Below are 21,802 nucleotides of genomic sequence, written 5' to 3'. Positions count from 1 at the left end.
GAACTGTGATTCATTTACCACAACAAACATCAGTCTGAGAATCAAAACCACAGAACTTAAGCTTGTTTCCCAACAACTCAGGATGGTCACATGTTAAACTACCTGGAGTTCCTTTTATTTCCCCACTGTCTACATGTAGGTAAAATTCCTGCTTCCTGACTCACACTGCTCTGAAACCACCATTATCAGCTCATCATAGTCCCAAATCTCCTGGGCTTTTGTGGAGATAGCATAAGGAGAAAAACCAAGGTAAAGTACCAAGTGAATCCCTAGTTCCTGCAGTCTTCCTCTCCCCCATTGAGATGGAACACATAACTCTGCCCATAAGCCCAGTTTTGTCCTTACAGATTTCTTCTCCATAAATAGAAAGATCTTATTACAAAGCATAGTCTGGTCTACATTCTCAATCTGGGGTCATTAATCCTACACCTAGCAGTGACAGGCCTGCACAATCAGCAAGGAGTACTCGATAAGAGATCGCAGTGGGAAGCCACAACACAGATGACAACTGAAAGCAAGGCACTGCCATCACAAATCCATTCCTTTGACCTACACCTTCCTTGCACAGTTCCAGTTGGCCCCACTAAGACAAATTTTGGTATCAAGCAGCCCCTTCCTTCTTTCCAAAACTACTTAGGAACACACAAGGATATAGTCTCCTATGACCATACAGTTCCTGCTCCATTTTCTGTAAGAAACAGAAAATAATACCCTACCCTACAGGCAGCAAACAAATGTTCAACAGTTCACCTGGTGTCCATAACAAACAAAGGGTCATGTTTTGGGCTTGTCAGCTGCATTTCAGAGTGCATGACATATTCTCATTTATGAAGGGCAATTTTGTCTCATATACTACTCTTCAATGTATAGTTTCAACTTTGTCCAGTACTGTCAAATTGTTCCCTTGAAAATACTCCTACATGTTAGAGATTTTTTAATTATTATGTTTAAAAAAATCTTAATTCTGTAGTGGAGATAGGGGCTCCCTAGAGAGTAACTGTGTTATTTAAAAAACAGACAAACAGAGGCTTGTAATAGAGGTCCCATTCCCAAAATTATAATTTTGACATTTATTGGTTAGCACCCTTCCTTCTTAATATTCTAACATACTGTGTTCAAAGATTTCTTTGAATCACTTTTCTGATAGCCCATCCATTTTCCAACTGCAGAGTAACAGTTATTAAAACCAAAACATTTTCCAGGTCTGATCCTGCAAATTAGCACCACCTTGTGTAACACTCAGCTCTCACAGAAATACAGAGAATTCTTCTAGTCCATTTCCTACGCTGAAGCAAGATTTACTAGAGTTTTGTTAAATGTTTGACCAATCTGTTTTCAAATACCAGTGTTGGTGCTTACTTTACAATTCTCCAAGGCAATGTATTCCAGGCCTTTCCAGCTTTATTGTTAGAAATACTCCTAATCTCTAAACCATGTTTTCTGTTCTTGGATCCTGTCACAGACATGCAGAAGAGATCTTTCCTCCTCATACCAATGTTTTATGCAGCTGAAGACTGAACATGCCCACCACATCTCAGACTGTTCTCTTGAGGCAAATTGGTTGTGACATATGCATTCAGAAGTCATGTTTTCTGCCGGGAATTACAAAGCAGACCTGTTGGTCAAATATTCAAGTATCACTGCCCTCCTTTTGCTGACAAAATTTTAACACAAACATACTCAACTATAGACAAACAATTTCAGCATGGAGCACCACATCCTACTGTCATTCACGTTTCAGTACTGACGTAGAATTTGCTGGGCTCACTGCAACCCTTTGATTTCCTCAACAAAGAGAGGAGGACCCAGCCACAGCACTGGAATTTCTAACTGTTTGCTTTTTATCACCAGAGATTTTAAGACCCAGAAAAGCCTGTCACAACCAGTTGGCCTTACCTCCCATGTGTCACATGCCACTTCATTTAACAGTCTTTCCTGCCTAATATATACTCTCACCACTCATAAGTAGTGCCTTCAAGCAATGACATGAGTCACTTTTTTACTCTAAAGTTAAAAGCTTGAACAGTAGGAATTCTACTGTCTAGAAATTCTACTAGTAGAAATTCTGTAATACACTTAAATTTTTATAGAGACTGTAGAGGAATCTTTCCAAGCAGAAAAAGAGAGAAACAGTAGGGATATTGACTAAGATACTAAAGAAATATCATGATTCTCTTTGCACACTGCTAAATTTGGCTAATACATTGCTTATATAAGCTTATACACCCTGATATTTCTGTATTATATTTTTTTAGCTTACTTGTCCTTCATAATTCAAGACCATTTTTAAACTGTGCCTTAAGCCATGCAATTCACCATGAGTCCTAAACTGATTATGTAAATTGCCAGAAGCATATCTTCAAGCAGTATATAAATCAGGCAAACAAAAGAACTTGCCGTCGAGCAGCTGTATCTCTTCAAACCTGTGAAAAATCTAGCAGCTAAACTGGCAAAATGTCTGATTTGGCAAAATATGTTATTAATGACATCCATATTTAGATATGTGGTCTTTTTACCCTAACAGTTATTTCACATCAAGACTCTCCAAGCAGATGGCAGAGAACCGAGATGTTAACATGCTGGATACAAGACAGGCACATATAGAGATCAGCTTTCAGGATTCATACTGGGCCACTCTTAAGTTCAACAGATTGGTGATAACAAATTACAAAGCCCTAAATACATAAATGCACGTTGTGAGATATTCTGTGCAGGGAATACTCCTGTCTGACAGACAATCCAGTTATGAAAGAGCAGCCTGTCCTTTGTGAGTCACAGCTTTTATGCATGTGTGTTTATCTGCTGGAGGGCAGGAAGGCTCTCTAGAGGGATCTGGACTGGTTGGATTGCTGGGCTGAGGCCAGTTGGATGAGGTTCAACAAGGTCAAGTGCCGGGTCCTGCCCTTGGGTCACAACAACCCCAGGCAGTGCTACAGGCTGGGGTAGAGTGGCTGGAAAGCTGCCCAGCAGAAAAAGACCTGAGGGTGCTATTAGACAGCAGCTGAACCTGAGCCAGCTGTGCCCAGGTGGCCAAGAAGGCCAAGGGCACCCTGGTTTGTATGAGAAATTGCATGGCCAGCAGGGCCAGGGCAGTGATTGTCCCCCTGTACTCCGCGCTGGTGAAGCTGCACCTCACATCCTGTGTTCACTTCTGGGCCCCTCAGTTCAGAAAGACATTGAGGTGCTGTAGTGCCCAGAGAAAGGCAACGGAGCTGGTGAAGGGTCTGGAACACAAGACTTACGAGGAGCAGCTGAGGGAGCTGGGGTTGTTCAGCCTAGAGAAAAGGAGGCTCAGGGGTGACCTTATGACTCCCTACCTGACAGAAGGCTGTAGCCAGATGGGGGTCAGCCTCTTCTCCCAGGCATAAAGGAACAGAACAAGAGGAAATAGCCTCAAATTGTGCCAAGGGAGTTTTAGTTTGGAAGCAAGGAAAATATTTTTCATGGAAAGGGTTGTCAAGCTTTGGAGTAGGCTCCCCAGGGAAGTGGTGGAGTCACCATCCCTGGAGGGACATGTAGATGTGTCACTTTAAAAACATAGTTTAAGGGTGAAGTTGGCAGTGCTGAGTTAATAATTGGACTCAATGACCCTAAAAGTCTTTTCCAACCTGAAAGATTCTGTGATTCTCCATAGTACACAGAAATTTAATTCTGCCATTTTTTGTATTATGCTTTTCTATCACTGCACTCAGAAAAAACCCCAATGTTTTGGATATTGTAGCCCAATTAATTATGTGTGCCATCAGGAACAATGAATGAGAAGAAAATGTCACTAAATTGAATTTCTGGCATCCCTGGAGCGGGAGTTGTATGGCCTACTAAACGTACATGACAAGCAGCACTGTTCATATACAGTCTAACTAAGGGTTCTCTGGTTAATTGTGTGGAGAGATAGGTTTAGGTTTCTTCGTTCCATCTGATCTGTTGGTTCTATGTTGATTATATGTTCATCATATGCTCACAACATTGCAATAAGCATTTTATTAAAGTAAATGGGACTTTACTGAATTCCACTGGTTCTTTTCTTGCTGATAATTTTAATTTTACGTGCATGGCTACATACAGTCCAATCTTTTTAAAACCAAGAAATAAAAACATATTGATTTCTATGAAGCTAGGAGTTACTAGCATTCTCCATGGGATAACACCACACTTATTATCACAATCATACACTATAGCATTCACGATGGAATAACTGCTGGTTTTAATGTATCATTTCATTATGTGTCTGCCTCTTTGTAATAAATTACACAAGTACCGTGAATAGTTTGCTAAAAGAAAGAACAATCAACAGCAAGGCTGCACAACTCATAGCTCTTTTAATTATGCTACATCCTTGAAACAATGCCAAGGCTTGTTTAGGAGTTCCAGCTGTGCCGAGCACTTCAACAGTGTTTGCAGCTTTATCTCACACAACCAGGTGTTCCTAACACAGGAGTTTTCTCCACTAAATGAAAAAACTGGCAGAACACAGAGCCTCTGTTATAGCTTTTCGGGATAAAGGAACTAATAATTCACAGCTAATTGCTACCATCAAATTATATGGAAAGAGAGAACAAAGAGTTTAGTAATGGGAACACATAGAGCCAAAGATGTATTTCATCCCAACATTAAGCAGTTTGCTATACTAGTACGTGATGTAAAGATAATGTTATTAAAGAAGAAGTAACAGATGATCTGGTAGTGCTGAGGGTGATGAACTCTGTAACTGCAATTCAAATGTTTTCAAACTGCTATCAGTCCATGTTCTTAATCACAAACTGCAAGTACAAAAACAAAGATACCTCTCCATGTTCCAGGGGAACTAGTCTGGAATAATAGGAGGTGCAGATCACTTCATCATCTCTCTTGTAAGTTGGCGGCCCAATTCTTGGTGTAATATTGTAACGAGTTAAACATTCAGTATCACTAATTGCATAGTACTGCCATGGTCTGAACTCCGTGCCATCTATGGAGCGTTCCAAAATCCAGTTTCCAGGTCGTGGAGCATTAGCAGCTTTGATGATGACATATGCAACTTGAAAGACCTGAAAAAAATGCAAGAAGAAAATTTTAACACTTCACTCTACTGTAAAAGACCACCAGAAGCCAACTGGGTAGTAAATTTAAATTTTAAAAGCAGTATACGATTTGCCTGGGAAGAGGGTAGAATTTGGTACAGTAACTCTGGATAAATTTTTTGCACAAACATTCGACAAGAGAGGTCCATCTAATTGTGTCCAGGGCATCAGTCTGTGCTGATGTAAAAGCTGAAATCTATTATCTATACTGCACATTTCAGTATTAGTTGGGTATAACAATCTGTGGGAAATGTTTAGCTTTTCTGAACCACTGAGGGCTTCAAAATCTGGGGTTTGGTTGGGTTTCCTTGTTTGGTTTCTTGTGCTTGGTTGTTTGTTTTTGTGGGGTTTTTTACAGATGTAGCCCAAAAAACTCTCTGTTTTACAATTTAGCAGGGAATGTAATCTTCTCTGTAATAGCATTTCTGATAAACTTCTTACACCCTGTGTTAAAAATAATCTTTGCATTCCAAATTCATCCTGTGTTGAAGTTGTTTCAAGTAGCAGCAGACTATTACAGACACTGCCAAAAATACACAGAGATAAATAAGCTGAATGTGACAAAAATAAGCATGATAAAAAAGGTAATATTCTTAAGTAAGGTTAAGACGTATATGAGCTATGCAGGTATCTTGACTATTTTTCTGACAATCCAAAGTGAAATCCTCATTCATACAACAGGACTGTTGAGCACTTCTGTGAGTAGGCAGGGCAGTAATTAAGTTCATATCATCTCTTAAATTACCTTGTCATGGCAGCCAGCCTACCTGCACTGGCCACCCAGCTCGCTACAGCATCAGACACGAACACTGAAGTGCACTTACAGCAAAGCCACCGTGTCATCCCTTACCCAATACTTACTACATCACCTCACTCAAAAAGGCTGGATTTGCAAATTCATAACACTTCTATACAGAAGTTTAATGTTTCATATACACTGGAATAACAAGCCACATTTAGATGAAAGAAAAACTCTGTATGATTCAACCATCTCAGAGAAATGTATACTCACCTGAGCAGACTGCCTGGTTGGCTGCTGTTATCATCATAATTCCTGTCTGCATGTGCAGTGTTAATACTATGCTGAGCTCCAATTGGCTGCACTCAATTCTTTCATCCGTTATAAATTTAAATTTTTAGGTTTTGGGGTTTTTTTCTTGCAATACAGATTAAAGCCAGAGCAAGAACAATACTTGCCACATGAAAGCAGGTTTTGATTTTGCCAAATGGGGAAATAAACTCACAAAGATAAATAGTAACTGCATTGTATATGCAGTTCAGGAAACTACTTTTGAAACAAAGCATTATTTAAGTGAATAAAGCTTTGATTAGGAGGTCTTGCACACATGAGGAGGAAAAAAACATTGGTGGTACTTATCTTCAAATGATTTACTACATATATCATCTTTATAAAAGTAAAACAATTTTATCAGACAGAACTTAAACTACAATATTCACTTGGTTTCACTTTCTTTACAGGCACTCCAGTTTTATCCTTTTAGACATCAATCACATAAAAACAGAACATGTCTAATTGTTTCAATAAGTATGAAAATATACAGAAAATTAGGATTTTACTGTGATGCTTCAGGAATGCAGGCAGATGCAAGCAAAAGGAGAAGCCAGCTCACTCTTTAGTCAGTCTTACGGTCTTAGAAATAAAATTTCTCTGGGGTCTGTGAATCCTCTTTTGTTCAGTGCAGTCTTAAAATTTGATCGAAGTGAATATCAAGAATTATAATACAGCTTCCATGAAGAGAAGACCCCCTTTTAAATAAAGCCTACATCATGCCAACAATCTCCAGTGGAAAAAATAAAAGCCAAAATACATGGTTTTAATGGAACAAAGTACATCATTTGGGCAGACTTCAAGCCAAACAATTATATTCCCTACACACATTTCATTGTTCACTTAGTGGCATTGAGTTAAATACCCCTTTTGCACTCAGTTACGCACAAGCAGAATCTGGTGTATCATCATTTCAGTACCCAAAACCTGAAGACTCGTATGTGACAGGAGTTGCTTGTATGGGTATTTTCTCCATCACATACGAGAACTTCACAAAACTATTAAAACTAGAGTTTTATTGACTGGGCTTAGAAACAGCTATGCACTTCCAAGTTCCTTTGAAGTCAGTAATCTTTCTCAAATGCATAAAAGATGCAAGACTGGAACCCAAACTTTTTTCAAATACCATGGTAGAAAATCTCCCTCAAAAACTCTCATATGTCCTTTATTTATTTATTTTTCTTCTCTGCTTGCTGTCATCAACTAAACTGCTTCCCTACTTATTACACAGTTGGCTGAACAACAAATGATCTACTTTTGATTACATTGAGATTTTTCAAGACCCATTATAGTGTGCAGCTGATGTGGCTAGTTTTAAATCCAGTTCCAACTAGTAACAATGAGCTATCTTTCATCACAAACCAACTGCTGCAGTAAAAGGTATTCACAAGAGTATGCAAATTAAACTTACTTTAAATATCAAGTTCCTTGGTGAGGGGGAAAAGCCAGTGAAGGGAAAAGCCAGTTAAATATTAACATTTTCACAGCAACTGTGCACAAATTCAATGCACAATTCAATAAATTCAATCTCTTCTCAACTTTTCCATTTACACACATAGTTCACAGGTATCCCATTTTACTTCACAGGTAAATTCCCAAGATAATAAATATCAACAGCTTCAGGAAAATTTATCAGTCCCTGAAATAATGTAGGTTAAATAAATAAATTAAGGATTTTGTATAAATGCTCTCAGACTCAAGAAGTCACAAGACAACCTACCAGTAGGAGCTTTATTCTCAGGGATTATGTTTCCATGCAAGGGAATGAAGCTGGAAGAAGGGACCAAGGTGTCCACAGGGTACACAGATGAATATCTTTCAAGGATGTCTGTAGGTAGGGGTTTTGCAGACCTCATATCCCACAGCCTCTGCAACCCACAGTGGGCCAAGAAGTTCACGTCTTGCAAACTGATTTTCCTTTGAGCACATTTTACAGAAGTTGACTTTTACAAGTTCTTCAGGTTTGAATATCACCAAAGGCAGTTTCTTATCACTTTCCACCTTCATTCAGTGCCCACCAACCAGCCATGTGATAAACCTGAGCAAGAGCTAATGATTTGTACACTTTAATTTGACTGTATAACTTTCTCAGAACTAATTTCCTTATTGAACTACAAGGGTAAAAAGGGCAAGTCAAAGCAAGTTAGCAATTCCCAAGCAGACACAGATTAAAAGTGTCATTTTACAGGCATTTCAGTCCTGATTGTTAAGATCAGCTAAATAAACTTGTACTAAAAAAAACTCTTCTTGATAGCTGCAATGCCAATAAACCAAGAAATTTCTGCTTTAATTAGACTTTCTAAAAACCTTGTCTCTCTGAATGCAGATCCAGCAACACCAAGTGCATCATTCTTGAATACTCTCAAAGAGTAGAAGACTACATGAAGGGATGTATCTCAGCTTATATTGTTCACAGAAATATTGTTTTAAGAGATAAAGACAGCTTCAGGCTCTTAGACACTGTGAAGCCTAGCAATTGTTTGCAACATTTTGCTCTGACGATTCTGTGATGTTAAAAGTCCAAAATACACTAAATCCAGCAGAACTTCTAGTCTCATTAATTATCTTTCTGTTAAGATTTTGATTCATTATGTGCAAACGTTAATTTGGAATAGAAGGAAAATTCATTTTACACAAGAATTTTTTTGTAAGCATGTACAGATGAACACCCTGAATCTTGCATCATCAGTTTTACAAAGCCACAAAGAACTTTTGAGGAAGCTTGCCACATACAATTCATTAACATTAGTCCTGTGAAGCCAAAAGAACAGCATTTTTTTACATCAGCAAACCATGTATCTTTACAGAAACCTGTTCTTGCCAGTTCATTTCAAGATGAAAGCTCTGGAAAAATCATATTATAATATTTACATTCCTTTTCACTTTGTAATAGCAGAAACTGCAAATTACTCTTACATCAGCCTCTGAGTGGTAATCCAGTACTCATAGAATATTCATGAGCTATGACTTAATCAGAAGTGGAGTTGTTTTCTCAACTCAACTTAATACTATGGGTCTTCCAAGAAGAACTAGTCTTGCTTTGCAGTTCAAGAACTTCTTGATATACAAACATCTGCCTTTCTGCTACACCAAGGATACAGAGTACATTTAAATATCTTCAGAAGTCCAAAGCATGGTAATAAAACTGAGGTAAGTAGTCTTTGTTTAATGGTGTCACAGAGTAATATTTTACAGCTGGCTCAATCACACCACTTAAGTGTATCATAGCCAGGATTTATTAGAATTGTAATTTCACCCTGCAACTGCCCAGAGGAGTCAAACTCAGGCAAAAAATGCTGTTTGTATAGAAAACTGCTGCTGTGTATTTCTTTCTGTAGAACTACCAGTGTAGGAAGCACAAGGTCATAAATCAAATCTCAGTGTCTTTCACATCAATCCTACACCTCATTGCTAAACTACTCTTTCCCCAGTTCTGGATCATTGCCATAAATTTAATGGAAAGGGGGAGGAGGAGGCAGTGGTGTGGGGTGTGGGAAGGAAATACTATCATACATCTGGATCCTGGAAAGACCGAAAGGCACACTAGAATAAATGTACCTAGTTGTCATGATGTATATGAGCTAGAAAATCATGATGTAAGCACTAACCTTACAAAATGCTATATTAGCTATAAATAGCACAGATTCTGCAAAGGAGAAAGATAAAACCAGCAATTTCCGTACTGATTTTAGTAGCCAGCCCTCTTTTCTTACTGAGACCTCATCAAACTACTCTTTAGTACAGCTGGTTTTAGACTAAATAGACTAAGTACAAGGTAGAATATTAGCCGAAAGAATATGCTCTATTCCCTTCAACTTGGAGCCAAGAGATGAATACAGTCATAAAGGTTCACCTAGGGAAACTGGAGTGGAGTCAGTGTTCACCAGCTAAGGGAATCTTCCCCATATTTGCCAGCCAAGGGTATGTTTCAGCATTTACCAACCCAACTGCTTTGATTATATCTCTAAACTCTACATTGGAAATAATCCCAAGGAACAACCAATTCCTCTTATTCCTAGAATTTCTGATAATTGCAAAAAAAACCATAAATAATGACCAGATGTTAATTTTTCACATCACAAAGAGATGTGAATATATTCTCTACTCTGGCAAGGAAAGCTGAAGGACTTGTTTACTTTAATACGGTACTTGACAGATATAATGCACAAAGCTTGAAATGTAAAAAAAAGTACCAGTGCTGAAGTTATACTGAACACAGGCACTGACTTCCAGAAATATTTTTCTGAAAGTTCCAGAAGACTATTTTAACTCATTCTGAAACAAATATATGAAGTAAATAATTACTAAAATCACTAACATCCTTCACATGCTTTTCTTTTGTGTTCTCTTTACTTGTGCTGACTCGCTTAAAGTAAGCACGAACACCAAGTCAGCTCTAATAACTCACTGACTTCAAGCAATCTCTATTAACCAAATCCTTTCTCACAGAGCAGTAATTTACATTCAGTTTGCATAGCCCTAGATGCCTTCTCTCTCTCAAACTCTCTAGGGAAAACACAGAAGAAAGGCCCCTTAGGGGAAACTTTTCAAATCAAATTAGTGAAACTGAGCGTGGGTCAGGAGAGGAAAGATATGTATTTGTTGAAACATAAGAGCACTATGACTGGAGAATAAAAGATTCAGAGGGCAGATCAGCTGGTCTGTTTCCAAAGTGAAATTGTTCTAGGAGGATAAAAACTAAGGCATCCCCTCCTCCTTCATTTTTCCTTCCTGTTTGTCCATTTACAAACCAAACACAAAGCTAACTCTTCAAACAACACAAAAATCCTATCCAAACCTTCCGTCACTGACAAAAGACACCCTGTGATTATTTTCCTAACAGTTCTGCTTTCTAATTAAAGAGCAAACTAGGCACTTGCTTAACCTATGCTTTATTTGAAAACATCAAAGTTAAACCTTCCGTTTTATCTTTAAAATAACTTTCAAACAGGGTCTACAGATCCTGCAAAAGCTTCTTACTAATTCTACACCTCAAGTACGCATTTTTTAGTACGTAATAGTTTCTTCTTCCAGAGTTTGGAAGCATCCCCATATTAATAAGGAATTGTTGAGCTATGATTTTCAAACAACTTAGGTAGGCCAGCACACAGATCTGTTCAAAGCAAAACAACAAGAAAAAGCCAAGAAAAATATTTCTTCACCAATTATTTTGTCTTTTCTTGGAGCATGGTAGGAGACTTCTGATTCTCGTATGTCTAGCAGACAAACTAATAAATTAGCAAATGCTCTCTACAGTTTAGCAGCCTCCTGTCTAAGAATGATAAATCCCTCCAAGTCTGGCGATACAGAGTGGCCAAAACAGAGGAAGCAACTTTTGCCCAGAGAGTTCCAAGCTCCCCCGGGTCACAAATCACTGCTTCAGAAATATAAACACTAACTCTGCAGAACAGCTGACAGCAAAAGTTCCTAGAAGATATAGTTTAGAACATTTCTTCCCAGTGTTCCTTCCAACAAGATGGTGATCAGAATCAGTCAGATGCATCCTCACATAAAATGTGTACTTTGGCCAACAGCCTGAAAACATTGCTTTTTTAAAAGAAGTCCTTGAAAACACAGACTTCAAGTAACTTTTAAGAGATAAAAGGTGGAGGAAAATAGTATCATCGGACTCCTGGGGAAAAGACAGAAGGGTGAGGAAAAGACAGAGGAAAGTTACCAAGACAAAGGAATTAGTACAGATGGAATTGGTTATCAACAAAGAACATGGATGAGAGTAAAAACTCTCATCCACACAAACACAACTGTTACTGTGCCATAATTCACTTCCATTCCAGTCTGACAGGAACGAAATCTTCAAGATGCTCTAGAACAATAATTGAAAACCATATCTGTTTAAAATAAGTTCATATTAACTTTTAACTATCTGTATTTAACTAAAGTGCTACTCAACAGTTAACTGCTACATATCCTACCATCTAAACACAGAGGAGCTGCAATCAATTGTATTGGCTTGTATCCTACACATCCATTTAATGACACTCACATAAATGGTTACTCACCTGCCTTAAATCCAAGGTGATGGTGACCCAGTGGTATTGCCTTCCATTCTGAATGCTGGGACTCTGCCACCAGTTATTGGTACCATCGATTGCACTGGAAATTGGGTGCTGCTCTGTTTCAAAGCAAAATAATTAAACATCTCTTGAAAATAAATCTTTGAATTTTTCTGACCCAGCACATTTATATCACACAAACCACAATCTCTTCCTGTCATAAAGAAGTAAAAGCTGAAATCTGCCCTCAGACAAAAAAGTTGTCATTGGATCTTGCAGTTCTTAACGGTGATACATGGTGCTCACACTCTCTGTCAGCCCTTTGCTCCAAGGTAATTGCACTCACATAGTAGAGAGACTAAAACTAAAACATATTTCACTCCTATACACTCTGTATTCAAGGGGAAGAGTTTAAAAAAAGACACAAACCCATGAAACAAACAAAATCCAAAACACATGAAGCTTGCCTTTGGGATTGGCACTGTGACGGTCACAGACGCGGCACTGGGCGTTGCGCAGGGGCCGTCCGGGGACGTGCTCCACCAGTTTGCAGAACATCTCTGGTCCCTTCTCCCCGCAGGTGGCATTGGTAGAGATGTGAGCATTGCTGGCCAGGTTCAAAATGGCAGGGAACAGGCCTTGAAAGAAATAATGTTTATCAGCCACATTGTAAGGCATGCAAAGTTGGCACCCTGACAGCAGTATCCCTGTTATTTCACTCCACATTTGGATGCTTTATGCTGAGGAACACATGAGTTTGCAAACCAACTCTCCCAGTTACTAAAATTCTCTTGCACTGTGAATTGATCAAAACCTGGGGGACAAGTGGCCCACAGCCAGAATCAAAGAGGGATTGTAGAGCACGCACTCAGCTGGTGCGGAAAACGGCGTTTAACACGAGCTCTTTGCAGCAGCAACACCACTGGCCTGAACAGGACACTCCAGACCTGAAAGATTTAAGGACTGAACTTTAGACCTTTGCTACAGGCTTTTTCTGCAGTCTCTGTAAAGTCTAAGGGATATTTTGCTTGCCACTTATTAATCTTTACACAAACACCTCACTGTACTTTCAAATAGTTTTGCTCTTATGCACTGGAGTAATGTAACAACAGACTAAGTTTCAAGATTACTGCTACCAGACCAGGAATCCTTTGCTTTTTCTAAAAGGAGCAAAGTTTTACTTTGGTTTGAAGGCTACTGATAAAATTTTGGGAATACTGTATGTAACAGAAATTAAGCACAGCTTCTCAGCAAAGTTTTGATCAGCTTCCAGGCGTCCCTCATGAGCTAAAAAGCATCTGTTTCTTGCATGGTTATGGTGTAACAGAGATACTCCATTTCCAGTCAGAAGCAACTCTGAAAAATAAGTAATTTTGGAAAGAGGAGTCCTGTCTTTAGAGATTAAGCCCAGTGGGCTAAAATCAAAGCTAGAGGCTTGGTATGGCACATTAAAAATGCCACAGGAATTGTTAGTGTTGCAATAGTAAGGTATTAAAATCACATTTTTCTTCTGTTAAAAGGAAATCTGAAAAAAAATCAAGCCATATTTATCAAAATATATGCCTTTTTCACTAGTAAAACTGTATGAATTATTTTACTTCATTATCTACCATATACATCAAAACAGATTGCAATATTAAAGTTTTGCTTTCCTTAGCTGTTTATGCATATAAATATCTCAAAGGCAGGTGCCAAGAGGATGGTTCCAGGTTCTTTTTAGTGCTGTTCAGCAACAGGACAAGGAGCAATGGCCATAAACTAAAACAGAACTTCCACCTCAGCATGAAGAAGAACTTCTTTACATTGAGGGTAGCAGAGCACTGGAACAAACTGCCCGGGGAAGTCATGGAGTCTTTCTCTCTGAAGACATTCAAAACGCACCTGAACAAGTTCCTGTGTAACCTGCTCAGGGTGACCCTGCCTTGGCAGTGGGGTTGGACCAGATGATCTCCAGAGGTCCCTTCCAACCCTAAAAATTCTGTGATTCTGTGATCTCAACAAGGCTACATTCAATATTCCTTTAAAGTGTCTTTCCCCAGTAATTGCATTACCCTAGAAAGCCTGGCAAAAAGTTTCAGTGGTATTCAAGACTTGCCTCCAGCTATTGAAAATTTGGCTACCAAATTCTGCACCACAGTATGAATAACAAATAGTGTGTTTTCAATTGTGCTATACTTGAAATTTAATAGGAGGGAGATGGAGCTTTCTATTTTTTTTTGAATCCTGACTTCATTGATGTTAAATCCAGACTAGGTCAGATGCCTTGTTCTCATTATACCTAAATCTGATGCAGATGAGGATGCTGAAGACATCTTATTGACCACTCTAGTGAAGCTCTTCTGCCAGTAAGAGGTTTTCTGCACAGGCTTCTCTCCCCTCATGTAGTTCGTGTGTAGTGTGGCTCCAGATGTAAAGATGGAGGCAAAGAAGAAATTCTGCCCTCTGCTTTCCTACTGGACAAGAAAGTTCAGTGGTGGAAGAGGGTTTCCTTTTTAACACTACTCTGAAATGATACAAAATTTTTCTTATTCAGTATTCATTACTATTTGTGCAGGGGCCTATGAGCCTGTCTTCAAGAGATATCCATTACTTCTCAGGTCACCCATTACCTTCACTCACATTACACAGTAGCCCTGCCATTTCTTTCCAACATCATTTGCTACAGTGAAATATTTTGCGTCCAATAACCATCAGTCAACAGACTTGTGCCAAAGGAATAGCAAAGCTATCTTATGATGAGTTCTTCAGGTCCCACAGAGATAAAAAAGAGCATTTCAATCCAAGTGAGTTGCACTGGAGTTTTGCCCCAGGATCCAAATGAAAAAAGAAAGAGGTTGTTAGCTTCATCCTGCAAAGTACTGCATCTCTTCAAATCCTAGCTGATTATGTTCACCTCTGAATCTCTTTACCACAATTAAATTTTAAGGCAAACTGCAGAGGTGCAGCCACTGATTTCAGGGAAGATCAAGAATAGTGTCTTAAAAGAGCCATTTACAGATAAACAGCTGACTGTCATCATATCCTGGTGTGAAATGCAAGTGGCCATAACAGACACAAAACTCCATCAGAAGATACCATTAAAATGAACCTTTAGCAAATTATATTTGCATTTTTAAGGACATCACAGCATCATTTAGTCCTTAGGAAAGGACCTCAGAGATCATCAAGTCCAACCTTTGACTGATTACCACATTGTCAACTAGACCGTGACACCAAGTGCCACACCCAATCATTTCTTGAATACCTCCAGGGACCGGGACTCCACCACTTCCCTGAGCAGTCCATTCCAATGTTTAGCAACTCTTCCCATGAAGAAATTCCTCCTGACCTCAAACCTGAATCTCCCCTGGAACAGCTTAAGGCTATGTCCTTTCATCTTATTGCTTGTTGCCTGGGAGAAGAGGCCGACCCCCACCTGGCTACACCCTCCTTTTCAGGTAGTTGTAGAGAGTGACAAAAGCCTCTCCTGAACCTTCTTTCCTCCAGGCTAAACAACTCCAACCCTCTCAGTCACTCCTCATAGGACTTACCCTCGAGACCCTTCATCCATTTAACTTTCACAGTTTTCTATCTAAAGTACAGCACAAATGATAGATTGAAGGGGATTTATGATCTTATTCCCACTAGTAAGGAAGGCAATTGCTCTATGGAAAACCACCACTGGTAGTCTGTATCACTGCTGAGCTATCAGGCTCCATTATCATATTAGGCAACTGTAGTTCGAGCCAGCCTTGAGAGACAGCAACAGATCCATACGGATCTGTACCAAATCCAGCACTAGACTTCTCAGCTCACTAATCTGGTTTGATTGACTATATTCTATTTGTAAAAGTACCTTGCAGCTAACTTTGCACTTAAGTGCTTGTTACTTCAGTTTTCCACCATCTCTGTTTTGGAATTACTGCTCAGCATTTTGCAAGAGACAGTGGTAGTCCTGAAAAAAGCTGGAAGAATTTTTAAATTAAACTCATTTACTTCTAACTGCTGGCCAGCTCTTTTCATGGCAAGGCAAACTCTTTCTCTTTTTTCCAGTTACTCTGATGCTCATTTGCCTCAAACCAGGGATTCTCACACACCCCAATGCCAGAAAATGAAGTGTATAGATGTTAATTTGACCTTGAGAAAGAATAACAAAGGGTTCACTACAGCTCAGCATAAAAGCCGAGTACAATGTTTTCATTAGATGTTCAAGCAAGTTGCTCTCATTTGTGAGGATTTGGTTTTAGCCAGATGCATGACTAAAACTCAGTGAGAGAGAACTGAAAATCTGAGAGGGCATGGTCAGAATTATGTCATTCAGGGCTTTCTGACAGAGACAAAACACTCCAAGCTCAGAGGGAGTGGAGGGAATTACATCCCTAGTAAGGTGACCTGCAATGTGGATAGGGCAGAATTTGTCACATCCACACTCTACAATGTTCAATCCTTCAGGAAATGACAAGAACTAATTCAGAGGTTAGATGGATTTGCTGTATGTATAGCTCAGCAGGCAGAACTTATGGTGAAGGACATAGCATTAGTGTTTCAGCAACACTCAGGAAAAACCTTGTTCATAATGAAGCCAGTTGTAACATTTTTAAATTATGAAGAGTTGGTCAGCATGCAGTATGCCAGGGAAAAAGACGACAGGCAAAGAGCTTTAAGGTAGATGAGGCAATTTCTATTTTATGTGCTTCAGTGTGTGCCTATTGACTCTGATTCTTCAAAATGAACAGGGACAGGTGGAGCATGCAGCCTATTGGGGCAGATTCAAAGTACTGATAATTCACACAGGTCATCATGGATTGCCTGAGTAAAAGACATCTCTAGCCAGGACAGCTATCCCTCTATTGCAAAGTTAATGGCCCAGCATACAGCCTACATTTCTTTGGGAATTATTCTACTTTAAACCACATTATACAGAAGTCCTCACAAGCTCCTTGTTGCTGATGTAAATATCATCATCTTCCCTGGAGACTCAAGTTAATTCTTTGCAGGTTTGTAAGCTTTTGCTTTGTTACATATATAGACTACCAAGCACCCTGAAATTCTCACCAAGAAGCATTTCAAGGATGTGGGACATGTCCAAGATTCTGGCAACTCCAGCTGTGGCCAGTGCATATCTGTTGTTTCATTCTGGATACACCTGATTCACTGAACACGAGAAGATCTTAGTACTTATAATCATTCCATAGTACTTATGCAATGGGTCTGACACACTTGGGCTTACTGAGCATTTTGTCCAGCTCAGATATCCTGAGCATGTAAAGCAGCATCACTGCAGTTCAACAGCACTAGATTTACTCTCCATGCTGAGTCCATAGCACATATCCATCACTAAATGCAAATATGAAAATCACATACATTTGTGTGCCATCTATCAAAGGCTTTTTAGACGTATTTTTTTCCCCTTCCTTCCATTTAGGTTTTCTCAATGTAGGATCCTTGGCTGCATTTTGTACAGCTAGATCTGAATGAAACCCCAATTTCATTTTCTGATTAATGATTCTTTCAATCAGAAGATAAATAATATTTCATCACTGCTCTGTTTTGGGTAGAAGGTAAGTGGATTTGTGCACTTCAGCAAAATGCATGCATGATCTGTGTTTTTGACCATGTTTAACTGTATGAATTTTCACAATGTGACAGACAGGGTAAAACTACTTTTTACAGATGGTACGTGAAGAAAGGGAGACAGACCCCAGAATAAAAATCTTCCTTGCAGAGGCATAGCTGATAAAAATAATTTCTTTTACAAACACAGTTGTACAAACAGAAGGATGCACATGAGAGTTCTGCTTTACATGGGCTTCACTACATCACCAAATATGTTCAATAAGCACAATAAAGACAATAATACATTTTGGTATCCAAATCAACACAGTAAGGATGGCAAAACTCTTACAATAAGGCCACATTTAAGACAGTTTCCTTCTGAATCCAGATTCACTGATCTGTCTGATATTTCTGAGAAGCTAACTAAATTAGGGAGTTTGTTGGGGTTTTTTTTCAAAGAAGACAAACTGATGGGAAATGAACACAAAAGAATATATGAAACAAGCCAAGAACTGAGTCCAGAAAGTTTTCTGGATTGTTCCTTAGTGTATACAATGCAGACTCTAAACCAGATTTCAGTGAGCAACATTGAGACATTCAGCAATGCCAACAGCCTGATTTCTCTTTAAGTATTTTGGCTGTTTTGTGCTGAGTGTAATAAAGCAGTAATTCGCAAGTGAACAAAGTAGATCTGACTTAAAAAACATAAAGAGCTGATGTGTTCAGTAACAATGAGCTTTTATTGTGTCATTTTTCAGAACACAGAAATACTTGAAGGGGTCTAATCTCATTTGCAAGTTTGTGTCTTTAAAAATGTTAGGGCAATCAGCAGCTCACAACAAGCCGGCAATGCTGGTTTGCTCACAAGCAATGGATCCTCCACTTACTGAAAACATTTACAGAGTACACAGTGACAGTTGTTCAGAATAGTTTGATGCACTTCAGGAGAACAGAATGGACTAAGGACAAAATGTAATAAAATGTCACAGTATTTGAATGCATAACATATGCAACAGCATTACACTGCAGAAGTCGAGGTCACATTCTTTATAACATTCTCAGTTTTCAATAGCACAGATTTGATTTAGTTGGTCTGTCTTATTCAATTTTGGATTAAATGAGTTTACTAAATAAAAGCCCTGGAACCATCAGGCTTGGGTTCAGATTCCTGGCCTGCTCAACAGATTTATCCTCATTATATTTTACCAGCAAGCATCCCTAGCTTAACCTTCTCTATGCACTTTCATCAGAATCCTACCCTGTAATCACATCAAATATCTAGGCTGGTATCCCTAAAATAAATGGGCTGAAATTGCTAACTTCTAACTATGGGAATTAAGGTACGAATTCTCTGTTCTTAGAGTCAGAAAGAAATGTGGGGTATAACACTCAACCTGCCTTATAATCCACTTTGTGGAGATGTTGTCTGAAAACGTGTTAGCTGCAGCATTAAGCCACTTGAAAAGCTGAAAGCTTCACCACAACTTACACAACAAGTTTAGGTAGCAAGCCACTAGTTAGAAATTATTTTGAAAACTGATCACTCCTTTTGCTATAGCTCTACAGAGAAGAGAATTTCTGCTAGCAAAACATCAAGTTTACAGGATTTAACTGAGGAGTATGGGGTATTTTAGCAGAACATCTGCAAACTTTAATTTGCAATGTATAGATAAAACTACTTCAGATTAAAAAGAAGCCTCTACCTTGACAGAACACTATCTTTTCTTAAAACCTGTTCTCTATTTCTTCTCATACTGTAGAGCAAAGCTGACTAATGTGTCAATCACAGAAATACTATCTGGTGAAGACTACATTTATTTAATTTAATCAGCTTTTAATGTAAGAACATTCTAAGTTCCATCTATTCTCAAGAGCTTCCAATGAGAGATACTCCTCAACATCCCTGACAAGTCTAGTCTGGCACTTTATCACTTTAAAAGTAACAAATTTTCAGTCCTCTTGGCTGCATTCATGATCAGTCATGATCTTGATTACAACTTTTGTTTACCTGAAAGGCTGTTATCACACACTTTTCCAGACTCTGTAAACAACCCTCTCAATCTTCCCACTGTCCATTTTCTAGACTTCTTACCCTTCTGAGTTCTTGGCAGTTTGCATTTTTCCAACAGTGTGGATCTTCAGACCTCATCAGCACCAACTGGAATAGAATAACTTCTTAAACTCTTGACAGTTTTGTTAACACACATGAGAATAAGTTTAGTTGTTTTTTCCAGATATCGCTGTTCTGTTTGCATTGCACACCAAGGTAAGTAAAAGATCATGATCTGTTGTACTGCAGAGCCTGGTCACTCACAGAAAAGAAGTATACTCCACATCAGACCCTGGGATGAGTTCAGGTTATCTGTAAAACAGATTACTTTACAGCCATTTGCTGAACACTCAACAACTTGCTTTCAGAACAGTCTGCTGATTATTTTAAAGCTCTGATCCAGTCAAGCTTTCGCAAATCCCACTTAACAATCCAACTGGAGCATCAGAAAAAAGGATAACAAAAAAATTCATTACAGCAGTTAATGTAACAAAAAACATTCTGTTTGAACTCTGCAAGCTGTTAGAGCACAAGCAAGCTACAGAGGATGAAACCTTGCCCCTTCTAAACGGCAAAGTCTTCTCTGCCAAATATTTTTTCTTCAGTTGCTTATGTGTACTCAGCATTATTAATGAGAGCCATAATGCAGACAGGATACTACAGCAAAAGCCTTTTACCTACTGTGCTCTGCCTTAGGCTAGATGATGTGCTAACTAGCATTCAGTGCTCAGAAATGTATTGAAAATAATTACAACACTGCAAATTAGTAAAGTTAATAAAGTTACAACACTTACACTTTTATTACAAATTAATAAAATTCTGCCAAACTCAGACTGCAAATGAAGTAGGCAAAAGTTTGCTCATCCAAGAATGAATGCCAGCTGTACTATTCTCCCACAACTAGTTTCCTCAATATAGTTTGTGAAGGTTAAAGAGCAAGTGTCTGGCATAACTTGCATGTCTTCCTTAAAATTCCCAAACACCAGCATATAGCCAGGTTGATGGGCCCAATGTAACAGAATTTGAACAAGTTTTTTTTAAAAAAGTGCTTTTTCTTTTCCAAAGGAGGGCAGACAACCTGAGCTCTAAAAAAATATTGAATTTCAAAGTGTATGAAGCATGTTATATACAAAATGCATTGGAAAACTAAGATAAAGAAAGAATAAGGAAAGCAACATGTCCCAATTAAGTGTTCACTACAAGATGCTAGATTTCCCAACATACAACAGTATTGAGAATAGGAGTATCAGGTAAACGAAATAAAATTAGGGAATTATCAAACTCACTAAAAAATGTCCGCAACAAAGAAATTCCAGACTTCCAGATTAAATGTTTAGAAAAAGGAAAGCCAAATACTACTAATACATCTGCAGAATAAAACTGAAACTTGTCCACTCAGTTATACAGTAACTAGTGTTTGCTTACAAAAAGTATTGCATTTTTAATATCACAGATGGGCTAGATTTTTTTAGTGTTAGTACTCAGTCTAAACTAGTATTATAAATTCAGTTAGAAAGTTAAGTATTAACAAGTTAGCTGGTACAAACTTCACCATGTCCCACCTTCTGAGTCTGTTCATGCTCAGCTTGCAAACACAGATGTAGATCACAGAGACTGTCTCAACACATGTACTTAAACTGAAAGCAGAGAGAATAAGGATGCAAAGACATGGTCAGGGTGCAAATGCTTCAAACTGAAGAAGTTCGAGCTTTTCAGCCCCAACCAGACATTCCTACAAATGAGCTACCTTGTTTCCCAAAGGAGTGAGCATCATCTTTGACAGCCTGAGCATAGAAAACACTGGTGAATTCAATAGGTTTAACAGCTTACATCCAAGCCCTGAATGTGGTTTCTAATATTATGGCTTGGTTCCTTCACAGATTTCAGGGATTTGAGAAAAAAACCAAAAAGTTCCTGGGGATAAATAAGAAATCCTATCACAAAAATTGCTAATACCATCAATATTGGCAGTAACCTACTGCATATTTCAATCAGAACAAACTAAGGGGTAGTAGAATGAAAAGAAACTTCGCTTTCATGCTAGTTTTCAGCATCAGACAGTACAACTTGATAT

At 38.6% G+C, this 21,802-nt stretch overlaps 1 protein-coding gene across 1 annotated transcript in view; it reads right to left on the bottom strand.

The window, feature by feature from the left end:
• Positions 1 to 21,802, bottom strand: part of LAMA1 (laminin subunit alpha 1) — a gene marked incomplete at both ends in the record, with an annotated part of 99,826 nt that overhangs the window by 65,838 nt on the left and 12,186 nt on the right. The window contains 3 exons of the mRNA XM_082282956.1: positions 4,785 to 5,027; positions 12,150 to 12,262; positions 12,611 to 12,781. Of these exons, the coding sequence (XP_082139082.1) occupies positions 4,785 to 5,027; positions 12,150 to 12,262; positions 12,611 to 12,781 (527 nt within the window). The remainder of the gene's footprint in view (positions 1 to 4,784; positions 5,028 to 12,149; positions 12,263 to 12,610; positions 12,782 to 21,802) is intronic.

Source organism: Coloeus monedula (assembly GCF_965178545.1).
Source record: "Coloeus monedula genome assembly, chromosome: 1".
Lineage (NCBI taxonomy): Eukaryota > Metazoa > Chordata > Aves > Passeriformes > Corvidae > Coloeus > Coloeus monedula.
The sequence above is the reverse complement of the archived record's forward strand: the minus strand, read 5'-3'. Positions and strand labels throughout refer to the sequence as shown.